This window comes from Cyprinodon tularosa, unplaced genomic scaffold (genome assembly GCF_016077235.1).
Source record: "Cyprinodon tularosa strain WSP-4 unplaced genomic scaffold, ASM1607723v1 ctg635, whole genome shotgun sequence".
In the NCBI taxonomy this organism is placed as follows: domain Eukaryota; kingdom Metazoa; phylum Chordata; class Actinopteri; order Cyprinodontiformes; family Cyprinodontidae; genus Cyprinodon; species Cyprinodon tularosa.
The window spans coordinates 215,040-241,537 of NW_024039380.1; the positions used below are offsets into that span (position 1 = coordinate 215,040).

The 26,498-nt window shown below is 39.6% G+C and overlaps 1 protein-coding gene across 2 annotated transcripts in view; it reads right to left on the minus strand.

Annotated features, from left to right (window-relative positions):
* Positions 1-1,001: 1,001 nt before the first annotated feature.
* The window catches only part of rnf19b (ring finger protein 19B), a 67,594-nt gene continuing 42,097 nt past the window's right edge, over positions 1,002-26,498 (minus strand). For both annotated transcript variants that reach the window (XM_038308363.1, XM_038308364.1), the window contains exons 3-10: positions 11,728-11,927; positions 8,424-8,568; positions 8,166-8,328; positions 4,069-4,183; positions 3,849-3,989; positions 3,566-3,755; positions 3,347-3,481; positions 1,002-1,680 (exon numbers count right to left, since the gene is read on the minus strand). In XM_038308363.1, coding sequence (XP_038164291.1) covers positions 1,263-1,680; positions 3,347-3,481; positions 3,566-3,755; positions 3,849-3,989; positions 4,069-4,183; positions 8,166-8,328; positions 8,424-8,568; positions 11,728-11,927 — 1,507 coding nt within the window. In that variant the 3' untranslated portion in view covers positions 1,002-1,262. The remainder of the gene's footprint in view (positions 1,681-3,346; positions 3,482-3,565; positions 3,756-3,848; positions 3,990-4,068; positions 4,184-8,165; positions 8,329-8,423; positions 8,569-11,727; positions 11,928-26,498) is intronic.

The following is a 26,498-nucleotide window of genomic DNA, read 5'->3' on the forward strand; positions in this document are numbered from 1 at the left end:
TAATTAATTTTATACATCTTTAAACATTTTTCTTAATTGATTGTAGCAAATGTGTTTTTTTTTAGATGCTCTGGAATGAGTTTATATAAAACTATAAAATTGATCTTTTTGTTTGAGAGTCAGAATCATTAAAGCTTTAAAAACAAATCTAATAATAATAATAAAGGGAATAATAACCATGGATACAATCAATCATTTGGCCGATTAGTTTCTTTTAGATCAAAATTAATCTATAACGGTTGTTTTTTTTGATCATCGTTTATGAAACAAAGAAAAAATGATTTTCTTTATTTTTAGGGGCTGAAACAGAAAATCTTTTCATCCATTACTGAATGATTCATCTTTCTCTGTGTGTTTTTGTGTTTTGCGTCGCTGTCGTCATCAGAACTCTCTCATTAGTTCACTCCTGCAGCGTGTGCACCGCTCCAAGGAGCTCCTTTACCTTTAGAGAACCGCTTTGTCCTCTGAAGGTAAACTCTGGGCAGGAAATGGTTCATGCAGGCTCATGCACGCCGCAAAGAAATACAATAACTTGATGTCAGAAATAGAGATGCACCGATCCGATGCGCTGATCGGATATCGGGTGAAAGATGCCGATCCAGCTTTCCGATCCAGTGATTTCTATTTTTGTTGATATCATGCGCAGCAACGCATTTACAGCGATCAATTTTAAGCAGTGATCATCTCATCATCCTGCAGAACAGCACAGCAGTAATTAATGATTTATATCTGTGTTTTTATTTTTTTATGAGCTGTACAGTTATTTCATTATACGGTGTTATCGGATCGGTATCAGATGTCAAATATCGGCTGAGATGCTCAGGCCGTGTATCGGATTGGATCGGATTAAACCTGATCAGTGCATCTCTAGTCAGAAACAGCAGAAGAAAAGAAAAGAAAAGAAAAGCAGACAGCTGTTGGTCTCCATTCAAACACGCCTCCATGTCTGTCTGCTGTGCTTGGTAACTGTCTCCTTATTTTATATCATTTTTGCATTTTTACTTCTCTGAATCGTTTTTCTTGTTTTGTTTTTTTTTTGCTTAAGAAGCCAAGGCATTTTGCACCGAGGAGTAAACAACAAATGGGAGAGGTAGAACCCTGACCGCTCACTCAGAAAAGGAGGCTGGCCAGTAGATCGATAAGACAAACGCTGTCTGCGTTTCAGACATTAAAGCAGCTGAAGAGAAACGACCGGAGGGAGGAAAACAAGGTTCCAAGGTGAGTTCATCAGTTCGTGTGCAATCCTGAGAGCGTCGCCCCTCTCAGACATACAGGATGACGTTGCTGTCCGCGGGACAGTGAAGGCCGTCGGCGGGGGGGTTCAGGAGCCTGCAGGAGGGAGGCTGCAGCTGCTGGCAGCTCTTCAGGTGAGGCGAGTCGCAGTCGTCCGACGTCAGCTCGGCGATGTCGTCCGACTGAGTGTCCGACATCTCCAGGTCGCTGCGGATGCTCTCCGGCTGAGCCAGGGTGACGTCTCTGAGCCCCTCCCTGATCGACGCCCCGGGCGAGCAGGACAGAGCCCCGCCCCTTCTGGAGCTGCAGTCCTGAGGCTCCTCCCCTCCGGAGGCAGTCGCCATGGCAGCAGAGCCTGGCTGTGGAGTCAGGTCCTCCTCGCTGGTCAGGCAGAGATGGCTGGGTTTGGTCTCGATGTCCACCTGGATCTCCAGGTTGGTGCAGTCCCTGAGGAGGAGAAACGCGTCACAACTCTGGAAATACGACACGACATTTCACTCTGATGACAGATGGGGCCTGCTGCAGCGCTGGACCTGTTCAACAAATACCTTCTTACCTAAAACAAGAGATAAATCTTAAGATTTTGTCACTCAATTAAGTTAATTCTTCTTTTGAAATTTGAACATATTTGAACATTTGAAAATAGATCTAAAGGTTCCATAAATCCCAGCCGGTGCTCTGTCAGCTCAGCATACCGCGTCAGGCCAGCATACCCTCAATAATACGCAAAACTTAGAGCGTCCTCTCTCTCCGCTCTCCTTACAGCCAATCATGCTGTTTTCACTAGGTTCACTACACACATTATCTTTTAAAAACAAGCATTTATGTCCGTTTGACGAGGATCCTATTAAAGAATGATCGGGACTTTTTCACAGAGAATTAGATATTTATAGGGAGAGGATCTTTTTTTATTTATTTATTTACTTTTACGTTACATGCAGAACTTTCAATTATTTTCAGATTACACGTAAATGATGCATGCATGCGTATTACTAAGGGTATGCTGGCCTGACGCGGGATGCTGAGCTGAAACCTGGCGGTTCTTCTCATTTCCCTTCCTTGAGTCGAGATGTTTCAAAGCAACGGTTTCAGTGGATTGAGGCTTAAAGGAATAGTACACCCAAAACATGATTAGCCTTCATTTTCTACTCCCCCCCATGCTGAACAACACTCTGGAGTACTTTTTTGATATCTCAAATGTATCTGGAGATCTGGGAGGCTTCTTGCTGTCTGCTGACATTCAAATAATGGAGGTCTATGGCGCCCGAGACAGAAAGGTCCATAAAAGTCCACAAAAAACGTGTCAATATTCCTCCATACTGCTCGTCCAATGTATTCCAAGTGTCCTGAGTGGGTAGCGTCCATAATTTACTCGAAACAAAGTCATTTAGAATGTTTTTAGAGCATAAACAGTAGTGTATAGGATTTCCTAAAAGCGCGTTCACGACGCTACGGAAGCCGGCAGACCAAACCAGATGAAAGTGCGCATTCAGCGTCTGCTCTGCCGATAATGCAAGCGTAGAAGAAGAAATGTGCTGTTTACCTGTGCAAAGAAAGAAACAACGAAAGAAAAATGTCTGAGGACTTCAGTGTTGAGGAAGAGCATGAGTTCTTTGCCGAGCTGAATGCGCACTTTCATCTGGTTTGGTCTGCCGCGGTTTCCTTAGACTCGTGAACGCGCTTTCAGGAAATCCTATACACTACTGTTTATGCTCTAAAAACATTCTAAATGACTTCGTTTCGAGTAGATTATGGACGCTACCCACTCAGGACACTTGGAATACATTGGACGAGCAGTATGGAGGAATATTGACACGTTTTTTGTGGACTTTTATGGACCTTTCTGCCTCGGGCGCCATAGACCTCCATTATTTGAATGTCAGCAGACAGCAAGAAGCCTCCCAGATCTCCAGATGCATTTGAGATATCAAAAAAGTACTCCAGAGTGTTGTTCAGCATGGGGGTGAGTAGAAAATGAAGGCTAATCATGTTTTGGGTGTACTATTCCTTTAAGCCTCAATCCACTGAAACCGTTGCTTTGAAACATCTCGACTCATGGAAGGGAAATGAGAAGAACCGCCAGGTCGCCCAGTCGGACGCCGCTTCCTCTCACCTGTCAGGTAAGGTGTAGGAGGAGATGATGGATCCGGCTATTCCCCGGGTGCTGGCGCAGTCGCTTCCTGCTCCCAAGCTTCCCGTCTCTCTCTGGGCCGATTCCTTGTTAAGTTCGCCGGGTTGAACCTCCAACCTGGAGCAGCACAAACATCTCAGTCATGACATCACATCCTGAGAGCCGGATGACTTCAGGCTATAGAACCTCTGGATCTCTGACCTGCTGTACTTGCTGGTTCGGGTCCCCAGAGCCCCGCCGGCCAGCGTGTTGAAGTGTGGAGTGTCTCCCAGGTTCCCAGGGGCCACAGAGAGCCCCTCGCTGGGGGACGTGGTGCTCAGACCGCTCACCGCTCCGTCAAGGCTGCTCTCTCCGCGGCTCGGAGACTTCAGGGCTCGCCAGGCGTCCGCCACTGCAGAGTCAGACGGAGAACATCGACCCGTTCAGATCCAACAGATAAACTCAATCGCTCTGCCGGAGGCTTTATCGTTCCTGTGAGACTCACCTGTGATCGGACCGTCGTCTTCATCAAAGTCGATTCGCACGCCGCGGCCCTTCCCCCTGCTGACGCCGCAGCCGCCTCCTCTGCACAGCGAGATGGGGACGACGCCGTAGACGTAGGCCAGCATGATGGGAACGCCGATACCTGGAAGCAGGTGGTAATTTTAGAAAGAGGAAACTAAAAGCTTTTTTTACTCATTTGAGACGGACCGGGCGATTCTTACCGACGCTGACGGCTGCGATGACGGGGGCGGTGATGACAGACAGGGCCACGCCCCCCGTGATGGCAAGGTTCCTTCTGTGGCGGGAAGCCTTCTTCAGCTCGTAGTGGGCGTGGATCTGCAGAGGACGGGAAAATTAAATCTTCTGATCAACAGAACTTCACTGGATTCATCCACATCAAACATGACCTGCAGAAGCTCTGAACCATGGAGACATTATTTATTACTGTTATTAATCTCCACAAGATGGCGCCAGAGATATAAAAATGAAACGCAAGGGTGGCCTTTGCTCTCATTTAAACATGCAACCCCCCCCACCTTCCAGTAAGAGCTAATTAGTGTCTGACTGCTTCACAAAAGACCCACAAAACCAAAAACCTCAAACTGACACAAGAAAAACAAAAACAAAAAAACATGAAATGAGAGAAAATTCAGTATCTGTAGGTTAAACTGGATTTTTGTCAGAATACGTGAGTTTATGTGGAAACAGAGAGGATCCGAGACCAAATTTGGTCATTTCTTATAAACTTTCATCACCGAGGTGAAAGTGAAACTGCAGCATCATTGAGCAATGCTGTAAATTCCAGATAATCGCAGAGGGAGGATTGTGACAGAACCCCTGTGTCTCTGTGGTTTCCTGTTTCTGGTCCCTGCAGGTGAGCAGCCTGGAGGCAGCGGCACAAAGGAGGCGTCCATAACCCGTAATGAATGAATGAATGGCGTGAGTGAGAAGACTGAGGGAAGAGTTTGCTAGAATGAGGCGTTTATCAGATGACAGGCTGCAAATGAAGGCCTGAACACACAGGCTGATGTTTCACAAGGTTTGCAGTCATTTCCCTTTGAAAAAAGCCCCTCTAGTTGATCATTAGCATTTCCTTTTTGTCAATTTTTACATGCAAACAGTTGCAAGCTAACCAAAATGGAAATACAGAACTGAAAACAAAAACGTTTATGTTCTGTTTCTGAGATCTTTACCTTATTAGAATGAATTTTAACATGATCTCGTTCAATTTCAACTTTCCGAAATATTTTAAAGGTGTGAACACAGAGCTTTCTTCAACGCTACACTTCTTCCACACAAAGCAGATTATTTTCTTTTTTTTTTTGTTGATTTTCTCTCTTCTGCTTTTGACTGTTAATGTAGATATTAAAATCATAAAATAATTTTATATTGAAAAAAAAATTTTATATCACAAAAACTATAAAAATACAGTAAACTAGCATAAAAAGTAAAATTACAATAAAATATGGTGAAACAGACATAAAAAAAAGGAAAAACATTAAAGTTATTTTGGGGTGGATCATCTAAATAAGTGGTCCTCCTAGTGTCAATCATTGATATATTTAAGGCCGTCCTACGCTCTCGCCCTGTTAGCTATCTTTTTCTGCACATGCACACTAAGGGTGTGCAAAATAATCGTCATGATGATGCATCGCGATTCTAATTTTTGTGATCTACTGCATCGATTCTTGCCTTCAAGAATCGACTATAAAAAAAAAAAAAAAAAAATGAACAAATCAAATACATTAATGGTTGGCGCACATCAGCCAAACCAAGTGGAATACAACTTCCAGTCCAGCAGATGTCGCTGACGCCCACTGCTTTGTGTCACAAGTATGTCCGGCCGTGGGATACTGCGACGAGTCATTCGTGAACAAAATATGTAGGAGATTGAGAAAATTCGCCCCCCGGCTCCATCACATTTCAAGTCAGATGCTTGGATGCATTCTGGCTTTAAAAACAAAGAAGGTAAAAATGAAACTGATATGATGCACGTCATTTCCAAAAGGGAAAATATACATTTGAATGTTTTCATTTAATTGGTTTAAAGGACCACTGAGGCCATGTAAACGGCTCTGATTATCCTTATTTTGTTATTTTAAGTTTGATGAATCCTAAGATCTTTTTGTCAGTGTGTCCTCACCAATAATAGTAATATTTCTGTCCAGTATTTGTTTCCATGGCAACACCTCCAAAAGTCGTTTCAATAAATACAGCTATGTATGAATTCAGTTGCTTTCAGTTATGCATCAATTGAAGACACCATCCAGATCACACCCAGCCAGTCAGCCACTGGTAATGGCTGTATCTTTTTCTTACAGTGTTCAGTGAAAATATCGCAATGCATCGCAATATTTCAAGTATCATGATGCATCGTGATAGAATCGCATCGTGGCATGTGAATCGTGATTAAAATCGATTAATTACTTCTTTGCCAATGCCCACCCCTAATGCACACTTTCAGGCATACGTCTGTGGTGAGCTACGGTTTCAGACAGTCATTGAAGCTCACCTTTCTCATCACGGGTCTTTGAAAATGGCCGACGGTCATAAGAGAAAAAGTTTCCACGGACTTTTTGAGAAGAAAAGAAAGGCCTCAGAAGAGGGAGATATATCCCAGAATGCTTTGCACGGAGAGCTCTCTGCAAAGCATTATGGAATTTGCTGACACAGAGGCAACTAATAACAAAGATGGCGCAGGTACTGCACAGTGGAGGAGTTATGTGACCAATAGAGCAAAAAGCAGTGATCATCTGTCCGAACGGTCCGTTAACTGAGTTTGCTATAAAGTCCACTATATATTCCCCGCTGCAGGTGGACACAGTTAGCTTGTATATTTTAAACAGGCCGTGCACGAGGAGAAATGGGCTCGTGCAAGCTCTTGCACATGCATTTTTTTAAATGTGGAGAGGGTGGTTACTTTTTTTTATTTCTATTTCTACAAGTAAAAACAATATAAAACAATGTAATTATATTAAAATCTATGTATGTTTCAGTAAATACTGTGGTACAGGAGTATGTTGCGCATTAATCTGTTTATCCAGCTCTCCCCAGCATGATGCTGCCTTTATGGTTTGGGGGCGGGTCATGAAGTTGGCTGCTCGATGCTGATTGGTCAACATACTGAAGGATTTTTAACTGACAGAGGGCAGACAGTGAGGAGGTTTTCCTCATAAATCGACATCGTAAAGTGATTATTCAGTCAAAACAGTCATTTTTGTGCTGAACTCTTGTAGTTTCTCGAGTTTATTATTTCACAGCGCTTCATATCAGAGTTTTATTTTTAATATTGGTTCATGCAAAACATGACATTTAGGTTTAATTAACACCCGCCACTGCTATGTGGCGCATTTAGGAATAAATTCTAAACAAATTAAGTAAACATAAAACGAATAATAGCTGCATGCTTTTAGATATTTATCTCTGAATAATTATATTATTTGTTAAACTTTTGATTTGCCTATTTATTACCCATTAAAACCAAAAAGAAAATTAAAAGCAGATGTTGAAAACTGAAAATAGTTTAGAAGGCTAATTAAAAGTAAATTAACTAAAAAATATTTAGGAATTTTATCCTTTTCTTTGCTTTAAAATGTTTTTTTTTTTCCTTCACACTGATCTCAGCTCTTTGGTTAGTGGTTTGCTTTTTAACAATTTTTATAAAAATTCTCTTGCGCCCTTAAAGTTAACGTAAAATTCGATCCAGAAACGGCCCTCTTTGGTGTCTCGGACACTCTTAACAAATTGGCTCGTGATGTAACAACAGTGGTCTCCTGTGGCATGATGCAAGGCTGACAGACCACCTAATTTTGAATCTTGGATCAAGGAATTTACAGGAATCTTGCACATAGAAAAAATTTGATTTGATTTAATAAACTGTCCTCAAAAATATTACAAAATTTGGAAACCCATTTTAGAACAACTGAAGCCATAAAGAACCCCTATCTCCCCCTCTTTTTTTGTTCTTCTTTACCCCATTTGTCATGAATAAAGGTGTGGACACTTCTAATTGACTGGTTGAAACTCCATAAAGTGTTTTTTTTTACTTTCAGTATGTCTAAAGTGTAAATGAACAAATTATTTTTATATAATATTATTTTTTGTTTGTCTAATGCTTTTTTTTTCTTTGTTTTTTCTGTTTTCTATTTTTGTAACAAGTGCTAAAGGACATTAATCATTGTCATGTTCTTGTTGTATACCTGTAAAAAAATCTATCAAAATAAAGTGGAAAAAAAATAATTTTTTTATAAAAAAAACCTTGCTATAAAAGACTCCATTTACACGTCTTGATGCGTCTCAGCAGTTTTTCTTCTCTCACCTTTCGGCCGACGTAAACCGGGATTCCGATGACCATGGCGGGAACGGCGATGCCCGCGATCAGGGTGATTCCCACCGGAGCTCCGATCAGCGTTCCCAGTTGCCACAAGATCTTCTTCTTCCTGCTCCAAGGCTTCTTCCCCCAGAAGGTGCAGCCAGATGGACTGATGGAGGGAAAGCAGAGGTGGAAGATGAAGAATGACAGACCGGGGGGGTGAATTCACATCACCGGGAGGTTCAGCAGGGCTGCTGCAGATACCTGAGGTAGTGCAGGTCGGAGATCTCCTTCATGCAAAGCCAGCAGAACTCGCAGCCGCAGACGGCGCAGGTCATGTGATTGCAGCTGCCGTCGTTCATCTTGATGATGTAGGCGCCGCAGCGTGGGCAGGGTTTGATGTCGTCGGCTGGAAACACAAAATGAGACGAGTTTAGGACAACTGATCAACATTTCCCCTTCTGAGACTTTAGTTCTGATAGAATTAAATAAGCTGCTGCTTTTAGGAGTCTGGGAAGCCATAAAGCTTTACGAGCAGTCAGCCTCTATAGACAGCAGCCATAAACATTAAGACTTCAGCAGCAGCAGCCAATAGAGACGCTGAGGTCTGAAAACCTTTACAGGGAACTTAATGCAGATCAGTCTCTAAAAATAGGAGATGAAAAACGCGATCTCACGGCCCCGGGTTCTGAGGAAAATGAAGAGGCAACATCGTTTCCTCAAAGCAGCAAAGAGACGGCAGTTTTTCCTTCCACTAAATTAACTGGAAGAACTCTTATCTTGTTTGTTTCCTGTTTCAGAAATACCTCAAACTCAAAAGTGATGAAATGTTCCAGTTTGGTTTGATTCAGTAACATTTAGAGAAACCAAAACAGAATCTGGAAATCATTTACAAAAAAACAAGTCCTTTTTTTATCTCTTTTCCATTACCTGCCAGGAATAAACTTGTTGTAAAGAAACAAACAAAACTCTTAAAGCTGCTGCAGGAACGACCAACAAACTGTAAAACGCTCCGTCGGGGGTCGTAAATACACAGGAGGGCTTTTAGAGTCGAATTCTAGAAATAAAACAGGTTTGCTGATTGAAGTAGGTGAGAAAATTCTTTATTTGTACTTTTTGTCTAAAAATGACCAACACAGACCCTTTATAGGAGTCTAAACCTGGGAGGCAATTTAAGCAGAGTCCTGTAGAGGAGCCAAACCTCATTAGAGTAATGGACCAAAAAACTGCAGCACCCGCATTTCTCAGGGTTCTACTGCATGTTTGGAATCTGCTGATCTGAGGTCGCTTTGAGCGTTTGTTATCAGCAGATGAATCTGCAAGGAAAGAAACGCTCCGAACTAGGGATGCACGATATTGGGATTTCGGCCGATATCCGATATGCCGATATTTTAAAACTCATGTAGCCGATAACCGATATCAATACCGACGTTAAAGCTGGACAAAAATAAGTATTCATTGAAAATAGCAGTTTTATTATCCATTTCTGACACTTTGAAAAATAATATACTCAAATATATTTTCATATGCTGATATCAAATAGATTTTTAAAAACGCGGTATCGATCTATTTTACTTTCAAAATCTCGTGAAATTTCATCGATCGGTTACAAACTCTTGCGATATTTCGCAAATTATTCCGAGATTTTGTTAGTAAAATAGATCGATACCGCGTCAATATATCAACATATAAAAATATGGCAAAATTTCGTGAATTTTCGGGGGATTTCGTAGCATAACGATGACATATAGCAACATTTCATTAGTAAAAGAGATTGATATGGTGTTTTTAAATGGCAATATATCAGCATATGAAGATATTGTGATATTTTAATGTATCAATATTTTTTCCCCCGTCTTTAGAAGTTTTTAAGTTTGTAAAAAAAGAAGTTTTTGAGGAAGAAGAAGTAGTATTTTATTTATTTTTTTTTTTTTTACTTTAGAAACTCAGAAGCTGATCAAATATCGGGTTAAATATCGGTGGGGTGGCCGATGTCCGATATTCAGTTTTAAGGCCGATACAGGCCGATACCGATAGGGGGCCGATTGTATCGTGCATCCCTACTCCGAACCCTTCGCTTCGCCGCTACTACTTCTGAAAACTTGGTGCAGGAGATTAGCAGAAAAGATCGGCGGCTAGAGGGATTTAGTGGATGGATTTTTTAATCAGAACAGGATTAAAGTGAAGATAAAGATGTTTGCTTGAACACCCTGCAGAGTTTATGCTCCACGTCTCTGATTGCATCACAAAGCAACACCTCAGCAACAACCGAGGCATTCTGTTTATTTCTGCTTCCTTTTTACATTTCTGTTGGACGCCACAACAAAAAAAAACCTAAGAAACAGAAGTAAAGGTCAAAGACGTCCGACAACAGAGAAAAAAATATGATTCTTTTAATTTCTGTCTAATTTATCCAGTGAATGTTTAACCAAAGTCATGAGGGAAACCAACTGATGGATGTTTAATCATCCCATTTCTTTAAATCGGGGAATGATAAACTGCTTTTAGCATCTTTTAGCCTATTTCATTACTATTTAACCCTACAAAGCCAAATGTATCATATTTGATACATACGGTTTCTGAAATGTTTTGCGTCTGACACCTTTTGCATAATTTAATTGTAAAAACTTTGCTCAAAAACCTATAGTACACAATCAGATATACCTGATAACAGCCAGTAGAAGACTACACAAAAAATAATCTTGACTTATCGCATAGTAATAAATTATTAATATCAAAAATGTATTTCTGTTTTTTCTTTTTACATATTTTGTTAAAAGGGCAAATAAGGAATTCAAACCAAAAAAAAGTAATTTTCTGTTTTGTTTTATTCTTGGATCGGGCTTTAAAGGGTTAATGGATGATTCCACAGCTACATGAAAAACATTAAGCCTGGATTAACAAGAGGAGGTTTATGTTTTAGACCAGGTTGGTTTGGACGACCTTCTAACTTAATACATAAAATCCTCAGAAAAAAAACTTATTTTATTCCCACAGACTGTCTTTAAGAAACAAAGAAGTAAAAACTGAAGCAATCTGAAAGAGGAAAGATGCTTTTCACAGCTTTTTTTATTTTTTTATTTACTTGTGTGCGACAAAGTTTTGGTTAAACAGCCGAGCTGAATGTGTTAAATCGGTCTGAAAGCCACAGAATGCAGAAATGCAGCACGAAACATGATCCCGGAGGTGACCTGAAGTTTTGGTGACATTTGAGACGTTTGACGGGTGCAGGATGCTGCAGTCGTGAAACTATCGAGAAACTGTGACAAAAATAGACACAGATGACTGATTTAAGCACTTCGCACTTCCTCCAGCGGTGGGAACGGAGCGCAGCCTCTGCTGCAGACGCCTCGCAGGGTTTTGATGCTGACAGACTGAGCAGCCGGACGTGTGATAAAGTTCGATAAAGACACAGAGCGTAAGAAAGGTGTGAAAATCATTGTTTAGAACAGGAAATGCTGCTGGTGTGCACCGTCTGTTTCAGCGCTGGTGCTTATCCGCCACATCAGCAACACAACCAGTCTAGTTTGAGGTCTCAGTCGCAGTGTTTGGGTTCTGGGGAACTCACCGGGACCCTGTTCCTGTGTGTAGCTGGGCGAGTGGCCGCTGTGGGTGTGCAGGGACTGCGCCCTCTGTTGGCGGGCCGAGTCACAGGTCTGGTTGGGGTGCCATGCCTGTTTGCAATGGTAGCAAAACTCTGCGCCGCAGCCTTCTCTCCGACACACCAGTCTGGGACAGCTGGCACAGCCTGAGGCGATGACTGCAAACCTGAGAGCAAAACACGGAGGAGGCACAAATGAAGGAGTCAGAAACATTTTCCAATCTATAATAAGCACTGAAACAGTCGTGTGTTGCAGCATCACAGAGACATCCTGGCAAACAGAACTGGGCCCCAATAAGCTGCTTTTAAAGCCAGACTCAGAGGAGATCCTCGCAGCCATTTTGCAGCTTTGTTCCGTAGAACCCCAGAATGCAGGTGATCCAGGGGGAACTGGGAATAACTAATGAGGCAAGCTGTCATGTAAGCTGTTTCACACCCTACTCCAGGGAAAAAACACGTCTCCATATCAGAGAGGCAGCGTGGGAGGCAGCAATCAGTGGTGCAAATGGACACAAAAATCCTCAGGAGGCTTTAAAAGCCGAGAACTTCCTGTTCTTTTCATCAAACTGTTTAACAGCGAACAGAAACCACAGCCTGTCGATGTGGTAGCATGACGATGATAAAACTTTAACCTGTTTCACATGAATAAAACTAAACTCCAAGTAAGCAAACATCAGCTCTACAGCCGTTTCAGGATTAAAAGAAGATTAGTTTTGTAGATTTCACAGATTATAATTAATTTACTTTTTTTGAAATTATTATTAAAATGCAGAACCGAACCTGGTTCTGCTTAGGTGGGACACCAGGAGGGAAGCATCAGCTGCTGCTGCCGTCAACAACTTCCTTATAGCTGATAGAGTCTGACCTGCTTTTCAGTGTTTGGTCCTGTTTCTCTCACAGACAGCTATGGGTTCAGCTTACATTGCAACCTGCTGGATGTGCTCTCTTTCATTGCTTTTGACTTGACAACCACCTCAGAGCTGATCTGTTTCTATCCAAGACAAGGCCACCTTTTCTAACATAGAACGTATTAATAGATCAGTGCTTCTATGTTCCTTTTATTGCCTGTGTTTTTTTCTTAACCTCTAGACCAGGCATCCCCAAAGTTAGTCCTTGAGGGCTGCCGTCCTGCAGGTTTTAGTGGTTTCCCTGCTTTAGCAGAGCTGATTAGGATGATTGCAGTTGAGCAAAAGCCTGTAAATCAGCTTTCAATTAAAATCAGCTGTGCTGGAGCAAGGAAACCTCTAAAACCTGCAGGACAGCGGCCCTCGAGGACCGACTTTGGGGATGCCTGCTCTAGACGGTCCTAGCAGAAGGCCGCTTACATTTAAAGGGAGTTTTTCCTCTCCACTGTTGCTGCATACATGCTGCATGAGGAACATCTGCTGTTGCTAAATGCTCATCTAGGAGAATTACATCCATCTACGTCAAAGGCAGGATCCAATCAGCTAATTTTCTTTAAAAAAATATATAGTTTTGACCAATCTGACTGGATGATCTGATCCCACAATGACATGTTGGAAATTGGTGTTGTATAAATAAACAGAATTAGGCTGAACTGAAGCATCCTATTCAAAAGAAAAACTGGTTATTGAAGAGGAATCTAGTGGCCAACCTTGGCATTATAACTTAATCAATATCAGCTTATTTTAGCATCTCTGTTCAGGCATGTAATGAAAATAAACATTTCAGCAATATTTATCTATTTATTTATGTAAGAATCCCCATAAGTCTCTATGAGAGTAGACCTGGACTCAACTTTATTCCTCCTCTGGGATTCCTCCCATTATGGTAATTATGGTTCCAGTAGCTTACAGAGAGTACAGCAAAATGCAATTAAAGATAAAAATACAACAGACAATATAAAATATGCGTATATAGTACAAAAGAGCATAAAAAGTTGTAATGTCCTGGAATATGTTTCATTTAGATATAAAATATCTGCACAGTAGAGAGCTAAGGAAAGACTGCACAGTAGTTGACTTGAATTAACGACTTGTACTGTAGAGATGTACTGACCATATAAATAAAAATAAATTATAAAATTAACGTGGATTATAGAGACTACTCTTCCTGGGGTCCATTTAATAAACATAGAATCCTCTGATAAGGAGGTTGTTCTTTGGGTGAGTTAGAATATTTAATGACCAAAAAGGAAATAGATAGAAGAACAGATGTTGACTCAAGTTTGAGACATTTGAGTCACACTTAAGTCCCAAAAATCAAACTCGTCAGACTTGACTTAGACTTTTGGTCTGAGACTCAGTTTTTATCTCCATCTCTTCATAAAGAGTCAAAAGAAGTCTGTATGCGAACGACAGGCTGCATATTTTACATTAAAATGATTAGTTTAATTATTGGTCAGTGACATTAGTGGATTATTATGGGATGTTAATGTTTCATAACCATCTGCTAATGTTAGCTGTAGCTCCATAATAATGACCATATTTACTAAACGCTGCATTAAGTGACTTTGGATCATTTGGGAGACAATTAAAATGCCCCAAAACTACATTTTATCATCTGTTGGGTAAATATAATCAGCCAAATGCTTATGTTGATCATTGAGGAACTTTAAAAACAGAAGAGTTCTGCAACAGTGAAGGAGATGAACAGGAGACGGAGATATGTGAGGCTGTCAGTCACAAGAAATAACAAAGCAGTGGATTTTAAAAGGCTGTCAGAAAGCTTAGTGGATGGAAAGACGTTGTGGGAGTGGAAGAAGAAAACAAAGCTGTTGTGTTATTAGGGCTATTAAAGGGAAAGAAGAGCGCAGCAGAAATGATAACCTGACAAACATTTTTATTGTGTTGCTCCTCTAACGTGGCAGCTAGTCGCTCCGGATTAACGCCTCCTCAGACTCTGACAGGCCTGCTCTAAGGACAGGGACTCAGCGGATACCGGCACGCTTCTTCTCTCCTGATGAGCATTGGAATCCAAACTAATCTCTGGTTTCGGTGCAAAGCCGTGTGGTTGGAGGTCAGACATGAAAGTCATCACATAAAAGAGCAGGAGATGAAGCGAAAATGGAAGATAACGCCCAAGGTGTTGTGAAGCGTAATCAGTGCGACATCATGCAGTGATGGAAGAACTTGCGTCACTAAAGCACGGCTGCACGGATAAAAGCAGTTTACTCCTTCTAAAAAGGCAACAAATTTTAGCTTTATTGTTGTGATCCCTGCAATAGATGAACCTTAAAGCTTGGAAAATAGCAACTCTTTAAAAAAAGTTCACTTTTTCCAGTCATGTTGAGAGACGAGGTCAAATTCCAGTGAGACGTCATCCATCCCAGTTAGTCTGGAAAAAACTGCACCTCTACGAGAATTCACCAATTTAAGTAAGAAAATAAAAACAAAACAGATGCACATGCTTTTCCTACAACATCAACACTTTAAATCTTTAAAAGGATTAGCAGAGAATCAGCCAGTAAGAGAAGCAGCGGTTAGAGTGGATCCCAAAGGTAAACCAAATGATGGTTTTCTGGGATGAAAAATGAATGAGATCAACAGAATTTACCAAATCTGCAAAGATCCTGTGCAAATCACCAAAAGTAAAAAAAAAAACCACATCTGTTTGGTAGAATAAATCTGAAACAGGGAAAATAACATAATAATTATTTACTGACTCTCTTTTGAGGATTTAATAGTAAGTTTTTTTTTCTCCATAGGAGTCCATCAGTTTATCTTTACATGGTGGCTTTTAACCAAGCTCTACCATTTTTTAATCTCTCAGATTGCAGAAATCATCTCTTATTCCCTGGCTGTCTTCAGGCAACCCAACTAGATCAGTTCTCAGCTTTTTCTAAACCAAACCAACAAATTTCCTCCACTAGAGAGTCAACTAATATTGCGGGTATCCTCTGCGCTAACCATGAGCATGTCGAGGTTTCTCTCCAGGGCTTTATTATTTCCATGACCTTAAAGTTCCTTTTCAAAAGTCCATTATCGCAGGACTTTACTCTTACTGCTGCATGGATAAGTTCTACTTTCTATCCTATGCATGATTCTGCATGCTAGCTGCAACCCTTTCTTCTCTTCTGTGTAGCAGCAAGCTAACTTTATGTGTATTACCAACACCTGAAGGGCTTGAGCCCAGAAAGATATGTATTACTGTTTGTTGTTAAATGTATTAATGTGAAATCTATTTATTAATTCCCAGTCCTACTGGGAACAAACTGAAACCCTAAGAAATAAACCCCTTCATTATGGTAATTCACTTCAAGAGCTGATCTAAGATAAAGTAAAACAAAAAAAATGAATTAGTTTGAGCCAGAAATAAGATGATCTGCTTGTAAAATAGTGTTTCTCTCCTTAAAATAAGATTATATGTTGTTATGCCCTTGAAATAATGCAATATAGTCTTTTTATTTTATTCCAAATGTAAATAGTCCTATTCTATCAAATCAAGGGAAAACAGAATTACTTAAAAAAAAAATGTCTCTACTTAGATTCAAATTTTTGCAGTGCTGGAGAGGGCTGAATGTTTAAAGGTATAGTTGACGACCTTTTTATTTCTGGGTGGATCATCTAAATGAGTGGTCCTCCTAACTGTCAATCATTCTGGTGATACGTTTACGTAAGGCCGTCCTACGTGCTCGCTCCGTTAGCTATATTTTTCTGCGCATGCGCACTTTCAGGCGTATGTTTGTGGTGAGCTACGGTTTCAGACAGTCGTTGAACCTCACCTTTCTCACCGCGGTTCTTTGAAAATGGCCGACGGTGGTACGAGAAACAGTGTCTACGAAGTGAATGAGAAGAGAAGAAAGGCCGCAGAAGAGGCAGATATATCCCAGAATGCTTTGGAGCAAGAAGCAGTGATCGTCTGTCAGAACGGTCAGTTAACTGAGTTTACTATAAAGTCCACTATATAGTCCCTGCTGTATTTGGACACAGTTAGCTTGTATGAGCTATGAGAACAGCACATTTTAAACAGGGCGTGCACGAGGAGAAATGGGCTTGTGCACGCTCTTGCACGTGCATTTTTTTTTTTTTAAGTGGAGAGGGCGATTTGTTTTTAAAAATCCTCCATAATGCCTTTAAGCATTAAACTGGTGCGTACCGTATGTTCAAAGAGAGAAGGACCCCCTCATCATGACGCTGCCATGAGCTGGTTTTGTAGCTGAGAAGTTCCAGTTTGGTTTCACCGACCATGATTGTCTGTCTGTCTGACTCAACATCTAACTGTGTAATTTCAATATATCATCATGACTAATGAGGGTCTATTTGCAATATAACACTGTATGATCTCATGCTGATCATGTCAATTTTTTCTGAGTGAAACTCGACCCAAAGATGAGGATGCATGAGGGAGCAGAAACGAAAACAAAACCCCAAATGTTTCATGTTTTTCTCCTCAGAGCGATTCCAGCATATGTGCAGGATTTGTTAGCTATCCAGCGACTTGTTTATAGAAAGGCATTTTTTCCCATGAAGGGGTAAAAGCGAATCTTTCAGAGAAGCAGGAGGAGCTTCATGAGTGCCGACGTGTTGCATGTAGAGAGGAAACGTGCACAGACACTTCTGTCTGTGTGCATCTCCTCTGAGAGCCCTGCTGGGGCGTAAAATGCTTCAGCGCACACAGACACACACCGACCGCAGCAGGTCTGAGCCAGAAACGCTCAGCCAACCTCCTTCAACAGAAAACGCTCAGAATCCAACACCTGGACGCCCTCAGGCTCGTCCAGCGCTCACGTATTGATCAGTGTAATTAAGCGCCGTTACCCCGGCAACACTCCCTCTGCACCACACTGATAGTCGCCATGGCAACTGACAGCCAGAGCCAACGGCGGAGAGACCGTCCTTTTGTTCTGACTGGATACTCAGATCTGACAGTCACAGAGGACAGATTCTGATTGGCCCAGACCAGGAGGAAGGGGTCAAAGGTGAACCACAACAAACATCAGGGGCACGGCGTGTTCCCATTCCAAACATGTTCCGTCTGAAGGGGAGTCTTAGTCATGATATGCTGCTGGGCGCTGAGCAAAGTCAGACATGTTTCAGAACAAACACAGGTGAGGAACGCGCTTGTGGTGCCGCTTCTGCATCATCACAAACACCAGTCACAACAAATGATGAGTTTAATCCATCGAAACCAGACGTGTGTCGTTACCTTTAGATTATATACTGGGAGCACCAGATCAGACCTGGTTTCCAATAAACCTAAGCTCACTTTCTGTTCTGATCTTCACGGAGGGCTAAGAAGAAACAAGCATATGGTGTTAAAAATGAACACATATGGCTCCATGAAAGAGTCATTTCTTCCTATGGATCATTTTCCATTTGAAAGACCTCTAACCGATGCAAGTGCTGGATTAGAGACCGAAATTCATGTTTCATTTACAGCAAGCTATCTAGATTCTCAAGCAGAAACCACCAGTAAACCCAGACCACCATACCTCCACCACTATGCTTGACCGGTGGTACAAAGTTCCATTCTAAAATGCTGTGTTGATTACACTCTACATTCGGTGCACTAAATATTTTGGATATCTTGAAATTTCCTTTTTTAAAGGAAAAGTCCGGTCATATTCAGAATTCAAATTATTACATTCTGTTCAATAAATGATCAATGTTTTTAATTAAGAGTAATTTCCATTTGAATGTGCTTTATTGGAGGCATCCATGTTTGTCAAAGAACACTACTGCCACCTACTGGTTTGTGACGTCACGGTGCGGTATCGGCTGTTGATCAAGTCCCAGTGCTGTATCTGGTGTTTGTCACAACGCGCTATTATCCAAGTCATCTTGAAAACATTCTTCTTCCAAATGTTGGCTACATATTACGGGTTTTTTCTCTGGCCAGAAGTTCGATGACAAATCCTCCCTCTTCAAGTTGGCGATCCAACGACCAACCCGTCCGTGGAGGATCAGGAATCAGAAAGGTGGAATGACTCTTTTTTTTCACTTTTACCCGATGTATTCCAGCATCCAGCTGCCATGCACGTGGGCATTGTCAGTTTCACTATAGCTCTGGTGAATTTCAATGGTGAAGTCCTCTGGAAATCTTCAATAATTGTTGTTGATTGCAGATGTGTCTAGTAGTTCCCATTGATTTAGCTTGGAAAGCGGGGAGAATGGCGCTAGGCTTACCGCACCGTGGCGTCACTGCTGGAAGATGGCAGGAGGGAGGGGCTACTATATTTGGGCAAAGGCGGTCCTGGGCTCAGTGATCGTGAAAAATATTGCTTTTATTTTTTTACTGATTAACGCTAAACTCATTAAATCACTGCAAAAGTATTAGTTTTAGGTATTAATAATGATCCATTGATTATTCCTTACTGACCCAACTTTTCCTTTAATAAATGTGAGATGGGAATTGTGTTTTATTTTGGGTCAGCAGTGGTTCTGGTCTTTCCATAAAGGCCATATTGGGCCAGTCTCTCTTTTTTAATGTTGACTTAAAGAAAAGCACTTTTGCAGTAATTCAGGTGAACCGGCGGCTCCTGTTTCTGTTTTCTGGAGTCCAGAGCCGTGGAAAAAGGTTCTGTCTGCCTTTCCAGACTAATTAATTAATATTATTTTTATTTTTTTCAGATCAGGGGATAACATGAGGCTGCTTGGGATCTTTTAGCTTTCTTCATATCGTTGTTCTTCGGGAATAATGTGTTCTTGAGGTTTAACAGTGATGACGTCTATTGAAGCAAAACTCTCCTTAAAGAAAATGTATCTTAATACAACTGCTAAATGTTAAAGTGGATGGATACATTTTCACATAGAAAAATTATTTTGATCTTGTGGAAAAACATTTTTTTTTACACTGCAAAAATGATCTAGAAATAAGTAAAAAATTCTTAAATTAAGTGTATTCACCCTTAATTTGAGTAATTTTACTCTTAAAATAAGATAATTAGATAATATGTACTTGAAATAAGACAATGCAATAGTGTTTTCTTATTTTAAGTGTAAATTGTCTTGTTTCATTGGCAAAATGTCTCTTTTACCTCCTCAATTCAAGAACAAATGCACTTATTTTAAGAAAAAATGACTTATCTAGATTTAGATTATTTGCAGTGTAGAAAAAGACCATGAATAACTTGACTGGGACCGGTTCATAAAGCTTTAAAGAAAACTAAAGACCAGGTATTTTATTAATTCATGCAGCCATCTTCATCAGTGTGATTTCAATCAGATCCAGCTGCTACACTTACACTTTTTACTCATTTCAGTAATAGTGAACTCTTAAAAACCACCAGATAAATCAGGTCACGTCTCCATAAATGAGTCCTTCTTCAGCTTTCAAAAACACTCTGAAGAAGTTCACAGCCTTCCCTCCCCTCTAGGGAAAACCATCAGCCACTCATTCGTCTCTGCAGCTCCGGATGTTTGTGCTGAATAACAATTTGGACTTTTGTCAACCTGTCTGAATTAAAGAGGGGCTGAGTCACCGCTGGCGTCAGTCAGAGGATCGTCCTCTTCCATATTCAGGCCAGCAGCCTCGCCTTTCCTGCCACACATGGGTTTTATTTTGTTTCCAACAGGAAACTGCAAGAACGACACATCTTGACATCTCTACTCAGAAACTGTCTTTAGCTGCTCTGTCCCAAAATGTTTTCAACCAACACAAGATAATAAACATGAATCTATCCAAGATGAATCAGATGAGCCCATCCTTTAAAAGGTTTTACTCACAGAAGGAAAGAAAATCCAAACCCAGCTGAATGTAAGAAGGGTTAAGATGAACCGGCAAAGCTAATCTTTACACAATAGTTTGGAGAAATAAAGAAAAAAAAGGCTTCAGGTTTATTTCCATCTGCACTCATGGATGACTCACACCATAATAACAAGGAGGCCCTGAAAACAGAACGAGAGGCCAGGTGACTGGATGGGTCTGATGGTGGGCGGAACCTTAATCAGATGCGGACAGTTGGGGTGTGGGCTGACGGTATTTCTATACGAAACCCAGAACAGGCTAATCAACCAGATAAAAACATATATAACTGGCATTCAAACCTCGACAATCACCACAATGAGTCACTCTCTTTCCAACCACACTGCAAAAAGGATCTGAAATTAAGTAAAAATGTTTTAAATCAAGTGTCTTTACCCTTAATTTGAGCAGGTAAATAAGATAGTTTGCCAATGGATTGAGTATTTTTACACTTAAAATAAGTCAATTAGATAATATGCACTTGAAATAAGACAATGCAATTGATTTTTCTTATTTCAAATGTAAATTGTCTTGTTCCTGTGGCAAAGTGTCTCATTTACCTCCTCAATTCAGGATAAAATGCACTTATTTTAAGAAAGAAATTACTTATTAAGATTTACATTTTTTGCAGTGCAAAGCTCCAACGATGAGCATACATTAAAAACTGAGTGAGATTAAATATATCTAAAGGGGATAAAAGTGCTGATCAGTAGCACCAATAATAATGTTCCTGTTTGTTCCTGCGATCGGCGCATTAACGAGGTTTAGGATTAGGGCTGGAACAATTAATTGGATTAATCGATGATTGAAATAATTAGTTTCTAATTTAACTAATTTAGTAATGATTTAATCGTTAACGGAAGTATAGAGACTCTAAAATGTTCCTTTAGCTGACAGAGTGAGACACTTAGAGCAGGAATTATAGAAGACAGCAGCCTTTTAGACAAAAATGCAATTCAGTTACTGAACGCTTTAGGCTCTTTTCTCTGATTCGTTAGCCTGGAGGCCAGAGAGAAAAGCAGTTAAATGTTTCAAAAATTTAATTCCAACAAATTTGTATTTTCTTTTGTTTTCAGGAGGTAAAAAGCACAGTTTGGAATAAGAGGATTTATGGTAAAAACGAGAAAAATAAATTAGGGATGCACGATATAATCGGCCCCCTATCAGTATTGGCCTTAAAACTGAATATCAGACATCGACCACCCCACCGATATTTAACCCGATATTTGATCAGCTTCTGAGTTTCTAAAGTCTAAAAAAAAAAATAAATAAATAAATACTACTTCTTCTTCTTCCTCAAAAACTTCTTTTTTACAGACTTAAAAACTTCTAAAGACGAGGGAAAAAATATTGATACATTAAAATATCCCAATACCTTCATATGCTGATATATTGCCATTTAAAAACACCATATCAATCTCTTTTACTAATGAAATATTGCTATATGTCATCGTTATGCTACGAAATCCCCCGAAAATTCACCAAATGTTGCCATATTTTTATATGTTGATATATTGACGCAGCATCGATCTATTTTACTAAAAAAATCTCACAAGAATTTGCAAAATATCACGAGAGTTTTTAACAGAACGATGAAATTTCACGAGCTTTTGAAAGTAAAATAGATCGATACCGCGTTTTTAAAAATCTATTTGATATCAGCATATGAAAATATATTTGAGTATATTATTTTTCAAAGTGTCAGAAATGGATAACAAAACTGCTATTTTCAATGACTACTTATTTTTGTCCAGCTTTAACATCAGTATCGATATCGGTTATCGGCTACATGAGTTTTAAAATATCGGCATATCGGATATCGGCCAAAATCCCAATATCGTGCATCCTTAAAATAAATCCATTATCTTATTTTAAGTGCAAATGTTCCTTTAGCTCCGCGTTTCTCAAAGTGTGTGGCGCGACCCACTGGTGGGGAATTGAGACGTGACAGGTGGGGCGCGCCAAGTTCCGGTGTGTGTGTGTGTGACTATAAATGTAGAACGTGTGAGAGCAAACTGTCCTTATAGCTGTATGTTGCCGCTTTTTAGACCAATCAAACCCACAAATTAATCATTACTAGCCTACATGCAGTCTAATTAAAAGAACATTAGATATGAGAAAAATTTCACCTGGAACTGAAGTGCCAAAATAATGATTGACGTGATGTCGGCATATTATTTGTAACGGAATAAACTTTCGCGCCCCAGTGTTGCCAACTCAGCGACTTTGTCGCTATATTTTAGACCCCTCCAGCGACTCTTTATCAAAAAAGCGACTAGCGACAAATTAGCGACTTTTGGAGACTCTTACGCGAAAGCACGTATCGTTCCTTTTCTTGTCCTCCAGCGGCAGGTGCTGCCGTGGGGCGCCTCCTCCATCCCAACCCTGTTCTCCCTCTCAGCGCTGCAGTCAGAGACACAGCATGTTTACCCTCAGCGCCCAGACTGCAAATAAAGCGCACATGCGCCGGGATTGACGGCGCAGGTTGATCATAAATAACTGAATTTGAAATATTTTATCTTAAATAAATAGGACCAGTTTATTGAAATGAAGTCTGACTCCACCCTGAGGCTCAGGTTTAATGCTCAGACTCATAGTGAATTCTGGTTTGGAGTGGAGAGGGAGTTTCCACTCATCGGGCAGAGAGCTGTGTGCATTCTTCTTCCCTTTGCCACATCATATCTCTGTGAGATGGGCTTTTCAACTGTTGCTTCACTGAAAACAAAATACAGATCTCAGCTGAACATTGAGCATGACTTGAGAGTGGCAGTATCAAGCCTGCAACCCCGTTTTGAGAAACTGTGCAATGCAAAACAGGCTCATTGCAGCCACTAATGCAGGGATAAATAGACCTGTATTGCCAGATGGATTTCACGTCTTTTCTTTTATTAACAGATTGCAGAGTGGCACTTTAATTTTTTCTATCTTTGAGCTTGATACAAATTTTGACACAGCTGCATTTTTATTTTCTTTATTTTTGAGCTTGCTGTTATTTGATGTAGATAGTTTGTATTTAGATACTACTTGTTACTTCAATAAAATTGGAACATTTTAAGATTGTTGCATATTTCATTAGCATTGTGTTGGGGCGAAGGGGACAGGCGGGGCTTGAAAATTCCCCCTTGTCCAAAGTGGGGAATGACAGAAAAAGTTTGAGAACCACTGCTTTAGCTGACAGAGTGAGCCACTTACAGCAGGAATTATACAAAGATTGTAAAAAAAAAAAAAAAAAAATGAACAATGAAAAATGAACATTTTGCATTTAAGATAAAAAAAAAAGTGACTGTCAACATGCTCTATCCAGAACTTCAGAGGAGGACAAGTTTGGCTCTTTATCTGATTATTAATCAAAAAAATAACCAAAAGAATAATAATTTTGCAAAATAATCATTAGCTGCAGCCCTACTTAGGATTTAATTAAAAAAAACAACTGAAGAAAAAACAGCGGAAAAGTTATTGGCTGTAGGATGTCCAAAGTAAAAAAAAAAACTACAAATGTTTAAGAAATATTAAGAAGTTTAAACTGGGCTCGGATGTAGACTAAGATGAAAAGTTAACATCAACATTGTGACATCAGCAAAATATTAAAATCCAAACAAGGATTGTGTAAAAACTGCAACAGGAACCAAAATACCAACTAGATGCCTTTAAGGTTAAAGTTTCTGTTGCGTATTTTGACTTTTTTTCCTTTTTCTTACTCATCTGTTGTGAAATTTAGAAATTTCCAAAACACTGCATGATGTCTTCCATCACGAAGTTACAATTTCCTAATCGTGCTTCATGTTTCTGTTCTGATTGGGGTTTCCCAACGTAACGGGAAGGCTAACCATTCAAAAAAAATGTGACGGAAACGCAGCGTAACAGAATAAAACTTCCCCATTAAGGCCTAACAGTCAGTTTAGGTTTAAATAGGTTAGAGTCAATTTAAACAGAAAGATGTGCTTTCCATCATCATTTACCCTGTGATTCTACAGCTTTATTATTATTAATACAGATACAGTCTTTACCTTTGCTTCAAAGAGTGGTGATCTGGGATATTTTAACCCACTGACTGAAGCACAGCAGGATTTGGACCCAAAAACTTTGTTCATGAGCTTTTTGATTGACAGCAGCCTTCAAACAAAAATGCAATTCAGTTACTGAACGCTTGAGGCTCATTTTTCTGATTCGTTAGCCTGGAGGCCAGAGAGAAAAGCAGTTAAATGTTTCAAAAATTGAATTCCAAGTAGTTTCTATTTTCCTTTGTTTTCAGGTGGTAAAAAGCACAGTTTGGAATAAGAGGATTTATGGTAAAAACAAGAAAAATAAACCCATTTTCTTATTTTAAGTGCAAATATATTGTGTTTGACAGATCAGTTAATTTTCCTGTTTAAATCAAAGGAAAAACACTTGTTTTAAGAATTTGCACTTATCTTTAAATCTGTTTTTTTTTTTCTTTTTCCAGTGTATAATTTGGTTCACATTATTGCAGTAAAAAAACTGTAGGAGCCCTACACTGGAAAAACGATCTAGAAATAAGTAAAAATTTCTCAAAAGGTATTTAGGTATTTAGATAAAATGCACTTGAAATAAGACAATGTTATAGTTTTTCTTATTTTAAATGTAAATTTTCTTGTTCCATTGGCAAAATATGTCTTTTACCTTCTAAATTCAAGAAATAATGCAATTATTTTAAGAAATAATGACTTATCTAGATTTAGATGTTTTCCAGTGTACAAAATATGTTACCCTAAAAAAATGGAAATCTAAATAAGTGCATTTGTTCTTGAATTGAGGAGGTAAGTGAGACACTTTGCCAACAGAACAAGACAATTTACATTTAAAATAAGAAAAAGCACCTGCATTGTCTTATTACTGGTGCATATTATCTAAATATCTTATTTAAAGAGTAAAAATACTCATTCCATTGGCAAATCATCCCATTTACCTACTAAATTTAAAGGTAAATACACTTGATTTAAGAAATTTTTACTTATTTCTAGATTATTTTTGCATATTAAGGCATACTCCTTTACAAAAGTTACTAGGGCTGCAAGAAGGCTTGTTCTGCACCTGAATATGTGCATAAAGGGAGAAACTGGTGAACTTTCCAGATCCCAATTACATCCTGTTATAAATATAAAGATTTTTTTAAAGCTAAATTTACATAAATAAGTAGAATTTCCCCTAAATGAAAGCTTAGCATCTCATTTAAATGTGAGAAAGCAGAGACATGCCGTCTGCTTGGCAGCCGCCACCAAATTTGAAATAGGAACATAGTTTGACAAAATTTACTGCAAACATTTCCCAGGCTTTAATAGATATTTAAGAAACTCAAAATTAAAGTGGTTAACAGAGATAAACCCTGCTGTCCTACTAACTTCTGCTAACCTTCCTCAGAGGCATGCAGCCTCACTAAAGTAATAAAAATAAATAGTATCATGTAACATTACGGAAGATTAGATGTTTATTGCTTTTAATGTGGAAAATTGACAGGGATCTATGAGCAGATATGATGGTTTGAACATTAGATCGAACTGCATGTAGTAAAGACAAAGTGGGGCATCATTTGGAAGATTTCTGCAGACATTAAACTTCCTGTATGTCCGCAAAAAATCGGAGACTTAAAGAAACAGTTAGCAACCCTGGTGTTAAAATAATGTAATTTTAACTTGACATCATACTGATGTTAGACTTGGGCAACAAAAGAAATTAAACTATTCTCCAAAAACAGTTCCACGAACCGCTAAAGGAATTATTAACTTCAAAAGCCGCCTATTTTAATCCATTTCTGGATCTACGTCTGCAAAAGATCGTTTTTGAGAAATCCAGCAACATGTCTACAAACCTTTTAAACCTACGTACTAAAAAAAGGCAGAAATCAGACAATAACAATAAAATAAAGTTTAATTCAACAGATGACGGCTCTAAAACAGCTGTTTGGTAAAAAAGAAACAATTTCTGAATTATTGAGCGGAAAACTACAAGTAAAGCTTAAGATTGGAAGGGCTAAAGTTAGCTGTAGTTATAGGTTTCTACCACCAGATGTCACTCTACAGCTGAAGTTAAACCTTTAAGATTTGGAGGAAATATAGAGCTATGAGATTAAAATG